Raw genomic sequence first — 17704 nt, 5'->3', positions numbered from 1 at the left:
TGGAGGGAGAAGAAAAGACTTGACGTCTGAGAGTCAGCAGGGATCACACTTACGTCGAGTCCCATGAACACATCCTCTTCGCTTGTGAAGAGGAAAGAAATCTTAATGATCCTCAAGCAATAATATTAATTAATAATAATTAATAATGATTGGATACAACATTGTCCTGCTCAAGTAGTAAAGGACATATAGATGTAAATATAAATCAAAAATATATATTTATTTTGAAGTGTTTTGTCTTTTAGCTGCTAAATTTTCTAAGTCAATGTTTATGTTATATTTAAATATTTTTATTTTTTGTTTTGTTTTTATCAATATTTTAAAATTGTAATGTCAATAGTTGTTTTCTATGATGATAATTTAAGCTCGCACCATTCTAAGCCCATTTTAAGACCTTTTTAGAATATATATATATATATATATATATATATATATATATATATATAAATGTATATATAAATGTATATATAAATGTATATATATATATATATATATATATATATATATATATATATATATATAAATGTATATATATACATTTATATATAAATGTATATATAAATGACTATATAAATGTATATATATACATTACAGGTGATGGGTTCAGCAGCAGTGTGTGTGGTGTTGTAAATCCGGGCTGCAAATTGGATTATCAGGTTATTTGGATCCACTTGCTTCATCCCTGCTATTAAGGTCAAGTGTTAAAGCTCGTAGTCTTCAGACGTCAGTGTTTCTAACCATTAGCAATAATTAGGCCAAAATCTGAGCTTTGGTCTACTTAAAAAAAAAAAGCATAATAATAAACCCAACTTAAAAAAAATGGTTTCTGGTTTGCAAAATGGTTTCTGGTGTTTTAAACACTCATCTCTTTGAAGAGATTCACCCCCCTTTCTCCACCTTCAGTAATCCTTTTTTAACTAACCCAGAGTTGATCTTATCGTGAGGTCAGGACTGTGTCTGAGAAACCAGATGAAAGAAGAGACAATGAAAAAGAGCTTTACTGCTTAAGTTAAGGTCATTTAACAAATGTATATATATAACGACATTATATAAAAGCAACATTTCATTGTTTATTGCTTTATTTTGTATCATTTTCATTTAAATATTACCCAGAAAATAACTGTTGAAAAACATGTAAATATAATACAAAACAATTTTGTACAAAATAAGGTTCAAAGAAAGACAAAAAAAAAATCATTAGACTTTCTTTCCATAATAGATTTCATAGTTTTTCTGTGACCAGATCAATATAATAAAAGGTTATTATCGTCCCCTGAGTCCAGGTCTGGGAAAATGGCCCCAAAAAGTGTGAGTCTAATCTCAGAGCCTACACGTTACAAATGAATAATAAATATAAAAGTAAAAAAAAATCTTATTTCCACCACTACAAGTTTTACATTGCAGCAGGTCAGTACAGGTCATAGGATTTGATCTATACACAGGTTTGATTTCTGATCAGTCTTTTCAATTTCAGTCTGAATCATTAAATATGGGGAAATAAAAAATATATATAAATACTTCCACAAATTATAGGAATCAAATTCTAAATATAAATAACATTGAAAAACAATAAATGTACTTTGGAAGAATCAAAATATAAATAAATAAACAGACCAAAAATGAAATGGTGTCAAAATAATGGAAAACAAAGATACTATTTGTTAAGTAAATAAGTAAGTAAGAAAGTAAAGGTTAACATGACATTGTCGAATTAGCATGATACAAATCAGTTTACTCGACAGATTATTTGGGCACAAAGATAGACTATAGAAAAAGGGGAACAACAATAATATATGAGAGGATTGCGATCATATTTTAAGCCAAATAAATAAAGCTGTGATATTTGAGCAGCAGCAAAGGTTTCTCTGAACTACAGCTTTTCTGACCCCTTGTGGCTGATTAAATAACTGCAACGGATACAATGCTTTTTATTATGGGGTTTTTTCTACGTTGTTTATGTATATGAAACTATATTAACATGTTTAAAAACAATGATTTGTTTCGTTTGTTTATTATACACATGAATCATTTGTTTGTAAATTATTAAATAAAATATAAATTAAATACCTTTTAGATGCAATAATTTACAAAAGGCAACGAGAAAAAACTTTTTATGTGTATTGATAAGTGTTCATTTATTTTAAAGTTGTATGTTTTGTTTCACAAGCAGGTCTTTAACGTTTTGCATGTTTTGCATCTAATAAAACAACTCGAAACTTGTTTTAACGGAATATAAGTCGCGTTTCCAAAGGTGTCCTGTAGAGGGCGCCAAATGTTTTGAATCCCAGGAAAACCTGGCACTGAGGGTTTGATATCCATCATGAGGTCGTGTTGTGTTCAGGAGTCACTTATCACAGCAACAGTTGGATGTAAAGTCGTGGGCGGTCATGTCTGGACCTGCAGGTGGAGGTATGTCAGGGCCTCACCCACATCTCTTCACTTTGCACGACCTCGGGCTACACATTTCTGAAGAACCTCCACCTTCACACGAACAGCCCAGAATAACTTCAGTACAACCTTTTAAAAACTTGTCATGTTCTACCGAAAAAAACGTTTTGTGCTTTTTAAAGCTTTTATTATTACTTTTTCTTTAATTTACAAAAGAAGTATGTAGTTTTTTTTATTTAAAAAAACAAAACAAAAAACAATAGTTGCTGGTTCATACAAAAAGTAAGTAGTTTGAGGAATGGTTGCTATACTTGTCCTTCCTTATAAAATCTCACAGTCAAATTCAAAGGCAACTTTTTTTGGGCTCAAATCCTGCTTTGAAAATTAAAATATTTATTTTTCTTTTAGTTATTCACATATTACCCATTAATTTCATCCCAATACCATTAAAACAATAGCTTGTTTTGGTCAGTGGTCAGACTAATTAATACTAAAAATAGTAGTTTAAAAGTGTTTTAAATAACTTGTATACTGAGTTGCACCTGTACTATTCTACAGTTTATTGTTGTTGATATAATGAACAAATGATTTCACATGATGCTCATAATAAGGATGTTTTTAATGGATCATGAGTTGTGAGCATCACAGCAAATATACATGCCACAAAGAAAAGAAAAGCAATAACAAACAGGATGAACGACAGCATCTATACGTAGTCTTTGGCGGGCTGGCTGGCAGGGTGGGATTGTGGGTAGCGAGGAGCGCCGCCGGAGTCTTTCCCGGAGCAGTTGCAGCACAGGAAGCCTCCCCCGATCATGATGAGGACGGCCGACCCCCATCCCACGTACAGAGCGCTTCCAAACTCATACCTGCGGAGGTCAGAACCACAGTCAGCGCTCGCCACTCACGCCTCGGATCGGTCACTCACTTGGCGTTGGTGGGCGTGAACGGGTTGTAGAAGTCCTGGGCGATCCGGTGACCGTACCAGGAAGTTCCTATCAGAGCAAGAAGACCTGGAAGATAAAGACAGGCAGACTTTGTAGAGAAGATCAAGTATGTCCTCGGGGGTGTCAGAACAAGTAGCCTCTGGTTCAATTCCTCTCCGCTGACATCATCGCGTCTTTGTTTCAAACTATAAATTAGCGGGCGCGGCTTCTCCGCTAGCATGGCTAGCTCTTCGTCAGCGCTTTATATTTGTTTTTAAATACTAAACTAGATTAAGAATATCCTCACAGTGTTAATACCTAGTAAATTTTGATGTATTTTATTTAATTATCTGTAGTGATGTAAATGCTAAACAAGATAACAGCGGTGCTAGCTTAGTTATCTCCACTAGCCTCTCGCTAAGGCTGCTGGGGAAAGACTTTTAAAACGCTTGCTTGTAAGTTTTAATATACTTACTGTATATATATTTTGTGGACATTTAATTAACAACATTATATCATTAAGCAGACTTTTTATATTTAAGGCAAGTTTCTAATCCATACATGTTGTTATCACCCGGTGAGCTAACCATCAGTTATTTGATCGGAAATCAGAAACATTTTTAAACAAAAGTATATTTAACAATTTACACGTCTTTTTTTTCTTCCGTTCTTGGTGGTTGATTAAGATTTGAAAATCAAAATGGAATAATACACGAGATAAATATACAAAATAGTGTTTCACGCATTATGTTTTCTAATCGATACATTGGATTTTTCAGCTTTTTTTTTTACCGTTATTCAAGTCTTTATTATGATTTGTATGAGCAACACTAGTATTAACGATAATATTGCACATTTAATAATGGCTTTGATCTTGTTCCCTTTTTTTCTGACTTAATAGTCCTGATTTTCTTTTAAATATTTACAAATGTACAAACTATATATATTTTTAATAAATGGAATATTGCAGTTATTTGACTGTTGATTAACTTAAGTGTTAAATGTATGTTGTTCTCAAGTTATTTTGACTAATTATTCCTGATTTTTTATTTATATTTACAAATTAAAAAACGTTTTTTTTTTAAATAGATAGAATATTGTAGTTATTTGACTGTTGATTTACTTAAGTGTTTAACGAATTTTGCTCTTTGTGTTCTTTTCAGTAAATATTCCTGTTGCTTTTTTTTCAATATTAAAAAATAAACCATTTGGGTTTTCTTTCATTTGATTGATGAGTGACTCAATGTGTTTTTCTTTCTTTCTATATTTTAATAATGAGAATATTGTTTTTTTTTATTATTATTATTTCAGGTGTTTGCTGTCATGGTGCCTCCTGGTCGTATTGAAATAATAAATGAAAAAGAATGTTTCGAGCTAAGAAGCTGTCAGTGTTTGATGCGTCTACACTCCTGGACCCCGAAGGAAAAGAATCATCTTGTAAATTCAAACTTCCTCTGACCAGCGATGATGAAAACCACTCCTCCGGCGAGAGCCACTTTGTCCTTCTGCTGCATCTGGTCGGCCAGGCAGGTGGTGCATCTCATGCCAACGCTCGCCACCAGCAGGGAAATAAGACACAGCAGGACGGCGGCCAGCATCAGACCTCGGGTTCCCAGGACCATCCCTGCACATGTTCAGAAGAAAAAACTTTTGTTGTCACAATTGATCCAGATCAGAAAAAAAATGTGAACAAATGATCCATCTTGAAACATTTGACAAGCAATAAAAGGAAAAAAAAAACTTTATATTTCACAAAAACTTGATTCTTTTTTCCTTTGTTGCAGCAGCTGCTGGTATTTGAGGACGTGTTTCTACACGCTTGTGGTCAGAGAGAAGGATCTCAGTATCACTCTCTCTAAGCCTGCTTTTACATATAGCAGCTCCAACTTATCAACTTGTTTATTTTAACTTCCATAAAAAAAGCGGGTGGTTTATAGGGATCCTACCTGGCAGTTGCAGCAGAGAATCGTAGACTTTGCACTGGATCTGGCCGGTGCTCTGCGACACACACGACTTCCACAGGCCTTCGTACACGGCCTGAGCCGTGATGATGTTGTCTCCGGCGTAGGACGAAGCCTTCCACTCCACCATGATGGTGGCGGCGATGATGCCGATGAAGCCCAGGAAGGCCAGCGTGAAGCCCAGCAGTTGTATTCCGGCGTTAGCCATTGTTGAAATCCACAAAGTAGATGAAAATCAAGGAGGAATAAAAGCTTTCTTTCCAAAAAAAAAGAAAAAAGATGTGAAAATGTGAATGTGAGGCTTGAAGTAATTTAAACAAAAAAAAGTAATTCAGAGGAAGAGTTGTGTCTACCTGTGCATCAGCAGGGAGTAACCTGGAGGAGAGGGAGGATCCAGAAGTGAAACATCTCGTCGAGCTTGGAAGGGGTGAGGGGCGCCCCCTTGTGGCAAATTGAATTAACTGTACTGCCTACCGCAACTTTTCACGATTCGAAATAAAGTAAATATAATTAAAAGAAAAAATAGCAATACGCCAAGCAGGCCATTCAAAAAAGAATTTGTTTGTTTTAATGTACTGCTGAAAATGTAAAAATGTGTCAAAATACTCCACTTTTAATGTAAAAATCAGAAACAGAAAGAGGAATTTGCACTTTGTGTGCACATATAGAATATACATAAAACAATTCAAATACAAATGTAATAATGAAAATAACAAAACAATATATATTATAATATATAGAAAACAATTGAACAGTGGAATAGAAGATAAGGGACCGTGACAAGGATGGTAATTCATTTTTATATAATGTAAATGACGGTGGGAAAGAAACTGTTTCTGTGTCTTGTTTTTTTAGTTTGAATTGCTCTGTAGCGTCCTGTATAATATAAACTACGACATATTTGAAATAATTTCCTTTTTAGAATTATGACACTACACTATACTGTATGTTTAAAAAAAACAAACATTTATTTCACAGTTTTACAACAGCATTACAATAACATTTTCTGGTTATTGCAATTACAATGTTTCTTTACGTGACATTAGAAACTACAGATAGCATCAGTCAAACCCTTACAGGAGCCAAGGTCTCACGTAGGCAAGTTACAAAAAAATCTGATGTGATTTATTAGATTTTTTTTTTGTAGTAAGATAACAGATTCAAACAGATTTGATTATTTTTTAGGATGTAGCGTGGTTGGCTTGAGGACCGGGAAGTTGCGGGTTCAATCTCAGCTCCCGAGCAAGACGATGATCCTTGATCCTGATGGTTGTTGTGGCACAGAGTGAACTTGGTGATTTGTAAGTGGCTTTAATTTAAAGTTTTTTTTAAAACTTTTTGTATTTCAAATCTTAAATCTAAATAAAAATATCTACAATTAAATTAACAAACTTTGTAGTATACATTTGAGTACATTTTATGATCAAACGTTTAAAAGAAAAGCATGCATTATATCTCAGATGTAGTGCAACTTTTTGTTGTTGTTCTGGTCCGGTTAATGTGAATTCAAGACATCCGGGCCACAGTCAACTGGATGATAGTAATGCTAGCTTTCATGTTAGCATGTTTGTTTCCTCAAATTTGAGTCCACTTACTAAACAAATTACGGTCAGAGTTTCTGGAAATCCCTTGGTGTTTGCGGGGGTTTCTATTGACAGAAAAGACAGTACAGCACGAGCTGATCGCCGGCCAAAGGTTTTTTTTCTCTTTCCCAATTTGGACTTGTTGTTTGCACGTCCAGTCAGCAGGTTTACAGATACCACAGCCGTTGCTGCGTGAGAACGCAGGTACGTCGGCTCGTCCGTCATCTTCTTTCTACGGTTTAACGGCTGATTTTTTTTGCAGAGAAAATGAGCAAACTGTGGAGCTTGGCTCTGCTCTCAGCACTTCTGGTCCATCTGAGCGGCGGCGACATGGAGCCGGGAAGCGTCTGCCCGCCGCGGTGTCAGTGCTTCAGGCCGAGCCAGGTTCTGTGTGCCGACGAAAGAATGACTTTTCTGCCTCAGAACGTCTCCAGGGCGGTGCGGGAGGTCATCATCATGACGTCCGGCGTGGAGTACCTCTTCCCCAACTCGTTCCGCGAGAACCCTCGACTGGAGAAGCTCGTCCTCTTCAACAACGTGCTGCGGAGCGTCCACTCGCAGGCGTTCCAGCAGCTGACGGCGCTGCAGGAGCTGGAGATCAGCGGCAACCCCTGGCTGGAGCATCTGTTCTTAGACACCTTCGCCAGGCAGACCAACCTCACCGCGCTCGTGCTCAACTACAACCGACTGAAGGTGATTCTGCCGGGGATGTTCGACAACCTGAAGTGCCTGCGGAGTCTTCAGATGAAGGGGAACGTCTTGACCTTCCTGCCCACGCTCCTGTTCTCCGGTCTCCGTCGTCTGGCCGTCCTGGATGTGTCGCTGAACAAACTGGAGGAGGTCACCGGGGAGACCTTCTCCGGTCTGGTGCAGCTCGAGGTCCTCAAACTGAGCGGCAACAACATCAGCAACATCACCTCGGACACCTTCGCCGACGTGGGCGGACTGAGGGAGCTCCACCTGGAGGGGAACTTCATCTCCCAGCTCAGCGGCGGCGTCTTCTCCGGGTTGCCCCAACTGACGGTCCTCAATCTCCGTGGCAACCGTCTCACGGCGTTTCCGGATGACCTCTTCGGACAGGGTGGATCAAACTTAAAGGAGCTGAACTTGAAGGGGAACAGGCTGCGAGAACTTTCCCCTCTGAGCGTCTTCTCGTCTTTATCTCACCTGGTGTTGTCCTCAAACCAGCTCAAGGCTCTTCCCGAGGACACCTTCAGAAACCTCACCGCGCTTCACTTCCTGGATCTTTCGGAAAATCACTTCCCGATGTTACCGGAGACCATTTTCAAAAACCTCTCCAACATCAAGTTCCTTCATCTGCACAAGAACCTTCTGGATCATCTGGACGCGGGGGTGTTCCAGGACCAGGAGTCGATGGAGCAGCTCTACCTGTCGGACAACCGGCTGAAGAGTCTCCCGACCGGACTCTTGGACTCCTTCGGCCTCCAGCACGTCGTCAGGCTCCACGGGAACCCTTGGAACTGCGACTGCCACCTGTCGTACCTGCACGGCTGGGTGCGCAACAACAGCCGAGGCGTGGAGATGTTGGACAGGATGACGTGCGAGGGTCCCGGCGTGCTGAGTAGGAGGACCGTGGCCTCGGTCCACAACCACCAGCTGGTGTGTCGGATGTCCGAGGACCGGGTGAGCCGATGCAGTCTTCGATCCTCCGCGGACTCGGTGATCGTCAAGTGTCATGTCGATAAAGATTCTCCAATGAAGGTCCGGGTTCTGTTTGAGGATTCTGACGGAGATGTTCAGGAGCACATTGTGAGAACTGGAATGACTGGAGATGTTCATACAAATGTGTCTAAGAGTGATGAATGAGTAGAAGTTTTGTTTGTAAGACATTTGTACACAAATGTTAACAAATAATAATGTTTTTGGGTCAAGGGGACCCGTTGGCCCGGAAAAAAATGTGTTTGAGGTATCCTTTGTGTTGTCACGATGAACAGAAGGGATACGTCAAACACATTTGTTTTCAGGCCTCCGGGTCATCTTGACCCAGAGACAAGACAAGGGTTAAACACCCTCAGCTGTGGTTGTCGAAACTCTACTGGCAATTAACGTTAAATAACTGTAATTTCTGTACAAATGTATTGAAAATGTCGATTTCAAGATGTGTTTCATTCTATATTTTAGACGAGCAAGTAATAAAAATGTACATTAAAAAATATATAGTTTTACCTGAATATGTGCATGAAGTGATTTACTATTTACATCCTTTCTACAGACTTTTCTTTGCAGTGGAAGGTCTGTCTGTGTAAAATAAATTATGAAAGAAACGTTTAAAAGAAAAATGCATTTGGGATAAAAACTAAAGCCGGTGAGGAAAAGTTTGCTTTTACCAGCTACTAGTTTCTAGGAAAAACAAATTCCCCAAAATTCTATGCGTTAAGATGTATGCAAATATTTTCTTGATTTCTTCCTCGGACACTTAACCATACCTGTAAATGTGCCTGAGGTGCAACATATTTATGCATCTCTTGATAGTTTTGTTTTTGTTTTCTTCTATTCTGTTATTTTTTCACCTACATTTTCTTTAAACCAAGTCTGCCACGGATGGGCTTCGATGCGTGTACATGATTCAGAATCAATTCTTTAATAAGAACTGAGGCAATATTTACAATTCTTGTTGTAGGTGTTTCTAAACTGTTGTTTGCTTGTATGTTTTTGGAAAAGAAAATGGACCTAAGTATTTTTAAAGGTTGCTTTTTCAACGAGCTAGATACATTTCAAAATATGTTGCGTGTTTAAAAACTTTATATTTTATCAACAAGATCATGGTTATATCCGCCTCAATCCTTCAGGAGTTGGTAAAAAAAAATCTATATTGTTGTAAGAATGTTGTTGTTAAAAGTTTTTTAAAAACTTTTCTGCCATATTATCATGATCTTTACGCATCCCTATTTAGATGCAGTTAAAATAGTGCATGGTTTATGCTAGCTGCAGCTTCTTAGCAAGTAGTGGGAGAAATACAAAAAAAATGAATTATGATTTTATTCCATCCATCCTTTGCTCTAGCTACAACTTAAAATTATCAAAAATTGTATAAAACTATACAAAATGTGTTTTTTAAACCTAGCCAACTTAAAGTAATGGTTAATCGAACATTAAATGATTAACCATTTGTCCAGTTAAAGATTGTTTTCATGTAAAGAGGTGTTTCTGACCCGCTCTAGTAGAAGAACTCACATTTCTCTGATCCTTAAATCTCTTCACTGGCTGCCAGTTTCTTTCAGGATCGATTTAAAAATTCTGGTTCTTACTTTCAGATCTATTCATGGTCAGACTCCTCCTTACATCAGTGATCTGATCCAGACTTACACCCCAGCTCGGACTCTGAGGTCTGTGGATCAGAATCTACTGATGGTTCCTGAACACGGTTCAGGACCAGAGGAGAGAAATCCTTCCAGGCTGTTGCTCTTAAGCTTTGGAACGATCTTCTTCTGTGTTTGATGATCTACTGACTCCTTCAAGAAACATCTTAAGACACTTTTAATCGTGCAGAATTTTCCTTGATTCTCTGAGACTCTTGTGTTTGTCTCGGTGTTATCTTGATCTTTAAGCATTTATTTTATTGGGTATTGTTTTGATTGTTTAAGTGCTTTGTGACCCTGGTCTAGAAAAGAGCTATACAAATATTACTTACTTACTTACTAGTTGAGTCAATAATAAATTCATTAATATCAATTAATTAATCAATTTCAACTTCAGTCTGTATTACTTTCATATCTGGAACTGTTGTGTTTATTCTTTATTTAACAGTGAAACACTAAAGTTTGTGGTCACTCAGGGATCAATGAATGTTTTTGTTTTTTGTTTTTGTTTTTGTTGGCGAGAAGCCAGTGGATCTGGTCCCGCGAGACCCCTCAGCTCAGCCCACCGCATCTGAATACTAAGAAGGACATAAAGGCAAGAGACGGGAGCTGGGAGGAGACATGCTTCCACAGAACAAGGCCCACAGATGGCTACACCTTGAATTCAGCACTCTAACCCACAGTTAATAAGGGTCGGAGGTCACAGGGGTCGATTAGCTCCTCAGACCAGCTGAATGACATCACAATTCACGAGACAAAATGGGAGCGGGAGAGGAGTTTGACAAGGTAGAGGAGGAAATCCTGCACTGGTGGAGCAAACAAGGAGTTTAAGAAAGTTCTGCTCAACTTTTGAAGAATTGTTATTGCATTAAAATACATCGGTTTGTTACAAAGTAGGATTTTCATATACATTTGAAACATGAAGGAATTATTATTTTAGTGTCCTTTGCTCTTATTTATCAAATACTTTTACTCCAAAAGCCTGTTAACACCATGAATTGTGTTCCAGGAGTGCATGGGTTGAAACCCCAATAAGGAAGAAAATAAAGGAAGAAAATACACATTTAGCTTTGGTCAAAACTTGGACTAAAACTAAATTTTAAATTGTGGTTACCATGTTTGAGTTTATCATCATTAATTCTGTTTATACTTTATCTATCTATTTTATTTCAAACATTAAATGACATTTTTTCTACTTTTTGCAATCAACAATAAACTTATTTTATCTCTTGTATTTATTTTATTTTTTATTATTTAAAAAAACAAAAACATTTTAATACAATTATTTAGTAGTTCTGATTTAAAAAATGTTTTGTTTGTGTCCCTAAGTAAGACTATGATTGCACCTGAAAGTGAGCTGGCACGCTGCGTCGCGGCCTACTCCCATCAGTATGCTATTGTGTGTGTAAGGAGGTGACTTAGTGTTCGAGTGCGCTTCGAGTTCTGAGCAAGCCGATTTAGCGCCATATAACTAAGAACCATTTACTAGAACCATATTTACATTACATTGGATACACAACTTTGGTGTGAATAACTTGATAATAGCTTTATTTTCATAAACAAATCAGATCTTAATAGATCTTTTAGTGTAATATTGATCAGACATTTTTAAGACGTCTACCCACCGATAAAGACATCTCCACTCTCAAATCTCATGTCACCATCCATCACCGCTTCCTTTTCCCGAACACACAGGTTCAGGACCTGCAGGGTCCCCGAGAAAGCAGCCCTCGCCCCGCGGGTCAAATCCCTTAGTGGGCAGTTAGTGCCGGACACCATGCTCCACACAGCCGCTCCGAAGATGGGAAGGGAGAGTGAAAGAGGGGAGGACACATTATCTGGTGAGACACACAATGTCCAGAAAGACACAAAGCACTTGGGGGGTTCCCACAGAGTTTAGTGCGGCCAGTGAGAGGGGAGGTGACAAGGGCACAAAGGGTAGAGGTCATCTGACACTTGTCGCTTCAGGCAAAAAAAAACTCAGGATTGTTTAAGAAGTAACTTGTTCTAAATTAGTTTTTTTATTTCATTTTAAATTGTTTTTCTTATCATCTTCAAATCATGTCAAAGATCCATTAAGGCCAACGTTCGCTTTCCACCAATTTTCTCCACCATTGTTTTTTCTTTTGCTTCTCGGCATCAATGTGTTCGGTCAGTCGTGGCGTGACGACCAATACCAGAGACTTTTATTCTGACAGGTGTCAATTAGATCCTGGCTCTCCGCTGCAAAGACACGGTGACTCACACCATCCATGATACAATGAGCCAAACATCCCCGGAACACAAATACTCCACTTTACAAACAAGGGTCAACACTTGGCCCTTCGGCTTCGGCAACACACTCCGAACGGGGACCACATTAAGAACAGCTGACCTGACGGAGATGTTAAGTGGATGGGAAGATGTCACCAGAATGGTAATCTTTTTCGCATACTAGTACTCCGGCCTTTGTCTTGTCACTCCCCATTGGTGGACGACAAGAGACGATAAGCTTCTTATCATCACATTACAATTATGGGAGATGAATCAGGAACTTTGGCCCTCGAGACCTGCTCCTCCATCGCTATCCCTGTTTTGTCTCCGGCGTCGCAGATGGAGGGATTTATTATGCATGCAAGCAGACCTTCATTGTGCATCAGCAGCCCTGATATATGTTGCTGCAAAACAATCCCATACCTCCCACACTTCAACGCTCAAGAGCTGGAGTAATTTCTGAAGAGGATTTTGTTTGACGAACAGAAAGACGCACTTGAAGGCAGCAGACGTTCGTTTTACTTTTTCTAGCACCTTTGACAAAGAAGACGCAGTGAAATGAGACTCTTCAAATGCCATCTAGATCAGGGGACCCCAACTTATTTTTTGCATCTTAGACCAGTTTGATAACTTGTTTGTCAGATCACAAAGAAAATTGAAAAATATTGAAGTATGTACTGTTTTGAGTATTGTTTTGATTGTTAAAGCGCTTTGTGACCCTGGTCTCGAAAAGCGCTATATAAATATATATTACTTACTTACTTACTTATATATATATAAGTGAGAGAAAAAGACTCAGAGATCTCACCACAACAGTGCTCATTGCGCACTACATTTTTGCAAACTGCTCAATGTAGACGCACTTGTGTACTCAAAATATTAAGTTTAAGCTCAGAAGTTCTCGATATGGGACACACTAATTAGTTTTTCAGCAACACGATGGTCCCCGTATATGTCAAAGTACCGATTGGAATCCAGTAGGATCTGGAATCCTACTAGCACAGATTGGAATTATAGGATTATCCAATCCTACTACTGAACTGGGATCTTAATATTGACATTTCAGTCTGTACTATTAGGATTCCAGATTCTACTAGGGAATTCCAGTCTGTACTAGTAGAGATTGGAATCCTACTACTGTATTGGGATCTGAATATTGGAATTCCAATCTGTCCTAGTACAAATGGGAATTCTACCAGGACAATCTCCAATTCTAAAAGGAGAAATTCGGATAATTTGGGTTGTAATCAAACCCTAACCCATATCAATATTACCCATTATTATTCAGTAGCAGGATCCCAAGCTTGAAATTGGAATTACAATCTGTAATCTGTTACAATCTGTCAGATCCTACTGAAGTCCAATCTGTACTGTGACATATATATACATTTGACCAAAATAAGTGTCTTAAAGTGTAAAGAATCAAAAACAAATGCTGCTTCTGATAATAATTTTTTCAAACAAACACCTTTCAGAATGTAGAAATCATTGGGCCATCGGCCAGATGTTAGGGACTTTTTGAACTAGATGTTGAGGCTCATTAGTATCAGTATATTTATTTATCTCTATCACAGTCTGGGAGAAAAGTTAAAGACCATCGTGGCAACTACAAAATAAGAATTAAGTTCTTGAATTCCATATGAGAATGGTTAGAAAATCGACTTATATATGCGTATATAAACGTATATACCTATTTAAATTAAATACAATTTAAACATTCACACTTTCATAATTATTTACGAGGAAATAGTAGCTAAAATACCCGGCATTGTTGAGGTAAGTCAGGTATGACGGACAGTTCATTCAGGTGCATTATTGGCTTACAAGTCTCAAAAGGAGTTGTAATCATGGAAATAATCCACTTTGAACTAAATATGGTAGAAAATTAGACCGATTACAATGTGTAATTTATTAAAAAATATATATATATATTCTTCCACATGAAAATGTTTCTACTCAGACCAACATAAGGGGTTCATTCTCATCTGTGTGACTCTTGAACATATGGCTACATAAAAAAAAAACAAGACCACCTTTTTTCTCCTTTTCCTCTCAATGAAGGTTGTAAATCGTCTCCTTTTACCATTAAAACGGTGTCATGACGCCCCGGAAGCTCCCCGTCCAGCAGAAGGGCGGTTTGTTTCCCCCTCAAAAAACAACTTTCTAAATCAACACAGACAGAAATTGCGGATGCTTTAGAGAGCATTGTCTATTCACCATTGATATTGAGTGTGTAATCTATTCATTAGCCTCAGTGTGAACCAGCGCTAACTACCTCACCCCCCCCCCCCCACCTGCCCCCCAAAACCAGCACCATAACAACCCAAATCGCCGATTCAGCCGTACAGAGGGAGGTTTCCGGCGTGTGTCGGAGGGCGAGTGGGGGAGCTGTCGCCGCCGTTTGTGAGATGCGCCCATCAATCATGGCGCCCAGCGAGGTGGGAAAAAAGTTGCATCAAAGAGGGGTTCTGATCAAGGAGGGGAGGGATGAGGAACAATTGGACAAAAGACAGAAAGAGGGAGAGGATGAAATACTCATCATCTGCTGAAGATGCTCAATGGCGGGAAATGGTTTGGAAGAAATCGTGGAGATGATTGGTCATATCAATTCTAAAACCAGGGGTCAAACTTAGTCGTGCGAAGGACCAAAATGCTCTTTCTAGAAAGGATCACAAAGCGCTTAAACAATCAAAAACAATACACAGTTAAATAGCATACAAATTAATAAAACAAGACCACATAAGACAAACACAGGATATCCCGAAAATCTGGTAAAAAGCCTGCACAAATAAAAAGGTCTTAAGATGTTTCTTGAAGGAGTCAGTAGATCATCAAACACAGAGAGAGAGGAAGATCGTTCTAAAGCTTAGGAGCAACAGTCTGGAAGGATTTCTCTCCTCTGGTCCTGAACCGTGTTCAGGAACCATCAGTAGATTCTGATCCACAGACCTCAGAGCCCGAGCTGGGGTGTAAGTCTGGATCAGATCACTGATGTAAGGAGGAGTCTGACCATGAATAGATCTGAAAGTAAGAACCAGAATTTTAAAATTGATCCAGAAAGAAACTGGCAGTCAATGCATAGTTTTCAGGATCGGAGATATGTGAGTTCTTCTACTAGAGCGGGTCAGAATTCTCGCTGCAGAGTTTTGTATCAACTGCATGTGCATTTTTTGAGTAACTTTGACTGAAACTAGAGTCTTGACGTATCAAGATTCCCGGGCTAATGTTGCTTCAGAGAAAATACTTTTTTCAGACACATTTAAAACAGTGATAATCGATAATATAGATTTTTTGTAACAAATGCCTTACAAACTGGTACTGGCTCCTGTACCAGGGTTTGGGGACAGGGTTAGCATTTCATGTTGAATTGTTTAGTCAAACACCTGAGCTAATGCTAACATTATCCTAGCTTATTCATGTTGAGGAAGTGCCTTGTGTGGAGTGATTCGTTTCGTCAAATTACTTAATTTCTTGATACATTCCTTTATTCATTTTAGTTTATTGTCCCACACAGGGGTCACAGGGTAACCTCTGGACACCAAGGAGTATGCCATGGGCCTGTTGAAAACATTTTTTAAATAAAAAAAAAAATCTAATATGTTTAATTTTGTGTTTTTTTTCTTGTTGCCCCATTTGTGTATTAGAGGAAAATGAATTAATCATCGATAATAATACATATTTAGTTAGTTAAAAGTTGTCTCACAAACTGGTGGTAGCTCTTAGAATAGCTCACAGTTGCAAACAGGTTGGTCTCCCCTGGTCCAACATGTATGTCAAAGTGTAACCCTTTGTTATTAGTCTTATTATTTAGACTAGATCACCTGTGCCCGCTACTAAAGAAATACAACAGACAAACTATACATTGACATGATGCTCATGGGAGTGTCAATGTGAGCAACTGTTCATTTTCAAGTACAGTCTTCCAGTGTCTCTAAAGAACAAAAAAGTTATGTAGCCACAGTCCCGTAGAAGGTTAAAGCAGCTTCTGTACGAGCTACTGAACTGATATGCATCTGTGTTCTATAACAGGAATAGCAACTCCCATACCTCATCGCTTGAAATGTCCCAAGAAAAATACTCAAATCTCTCTTTTTGGCTCTCTTTTCAGGCATTAAAAATATGTACTATTTTAATAAAAAATGTCTTCATTTTGGCATCCTTGGAGCTGGTCCTAGATCTCTTTTGTTGAGATTTTGTGTAGGGAGATGTATTTTTTAAATTTTAAATGATTCCAAGGCATAATTTTCCCCAAAAGGATATGTTTTGCTTTACTTTGAATGTGTTTCCACTGTAATTGATACTTTATGTGAAAATGATTTTGGGTCTTTGCCGAGCAAGATCAAGTACAGTGAGAGGGAGAACTTCATAAGGACTTTAAATACATGTTATTTGTGTGAATGCTGAAGGCAATCACACCATAGAGATCCTGTTTTTCTCTTTACGTATTTTTATTTTACTTCTTCTAACCTAACATTTGTACCGCAAATTTTATCTGATTTGAACCATTCAATCTTTTATCAACTCAGCTCGTTCCCGGAATGTGGGCTATGTTCCAGATTTCTTTAATCTCTTCAACTCTTTCTTCTATTCCTCTTTTTCTACTCTTTTTCCTCAAGTGAATGGGGAAACTCTTTAACTCACATTTCAACTCCTTCCACATTGACCTTCAGGTACATTCATCTACTCACAAACTTCAACTTTTATCAACGCACTTGACTACTAAATACAATTCTATTATGGGATGTTTACAGATTCAGCAGGTTCAGAATTCACACTGCATTTTCTTCCGGAATTTCTAGTTTTCTACTAGGATAAGATTTGTATAAAGGGCGAAAAAGCCAAAATTTAGGAAAATAAATCTTTGTTGCTTTTTGGTTTTGGTCAGATTCAGTTCCATTATTCAGTCACATTTCACTTATCACTCCAAAGAATGTGACAAAAAGGACTTAAGGATAGGATTACAGTTCACTTTACTTAAACTGCAGTTGAAGTGATAGTTCATGTTCTAACTGATGTATGTTCATTTTAATGTAGCAACTGGAGCTCAGTTTTCTTCGTCTTCATCTTCGGACAAAATGACACAATTAAAAAACATCCAAATATCTCCAATAAGTCTTTATATCCAGTCTCCCAGCTCCTGGTAGTGTTTGCTCATTCAAACACATAACAAGTGCCTACCTTTATCCATAACAATTTCTCATGTGGAGGCTTCAATACAAGATGGACATTACAGACGAGCAGTATGGAGGTATTTAGATGTTTTTAAGTTTGTC

General features: G+C 38.1%; 2 protein-coding genes across 2 annotated transcripts; one reads left to right on the top strand and one right to left on the bottom strand.

The window, feature by feature from the left end:
- Window positions 1-2988: 2988 nt before the first annotated feature.
- cldn1 (claudin 1) lies at window positions 2989-5638 on the bottom strand. The gene is made up of 4 exons (XM_087810708.1): window positions 5261-5638; window positions 4774-4938; window positions 3317-3401; window positions 2989-3257 (listed from the first exon to the last, which is right to left on the bottom strand). The coding sequence occupies exons 1-4, from the start codon at window positions 5481-5483 to the stop codon at window positions 3095-3097; spliced, it is 636 nt and encodes a 211-aa protein (XP_087666834.1). The 5' UTR covers window positions 5484-5638; the 3' UTR covers window positions 2989-3094.
- A 1446-nt stretch (window positions 5639-7084) lies between these two features.
- On the top strand, window positions 7085-8976 carry LOC148063591 (uncharacterized). Its single transcript, XM_087811266.1, has one exon. It carries the CDS (start codon window positions 7126-7128, stop codon window positions 8683-8685), a length of 1560 nt encoding a protein of 519 aa, XP_087667392.1. The 5' UTR covers window positions 7085-7125; the 3' UTR covers window positions 8686-8976.
- The last annotated feature ends 8728 nt before the right edge of the window (window positions 8977-17704 follow it).

Source organism: Callionymus lyra, chromosome 16, assembly GCF_982586985.1.
Source record: "Callionymus lyra chromosome 16, fCalLyr1.hap1.1, whole genome shotgun sequence".
Taxonomy (NCBI): Eukaryota; Metazoa; Chordata; class Actinopteri; order Syngnathiformes; family Callionymidae; genus Callionymus; species Callionymus lyra.
Note: the sequence above shows the minus strand (reverse complement) of the source record. Positions and strands in the feature narration are given on the sequence as shown.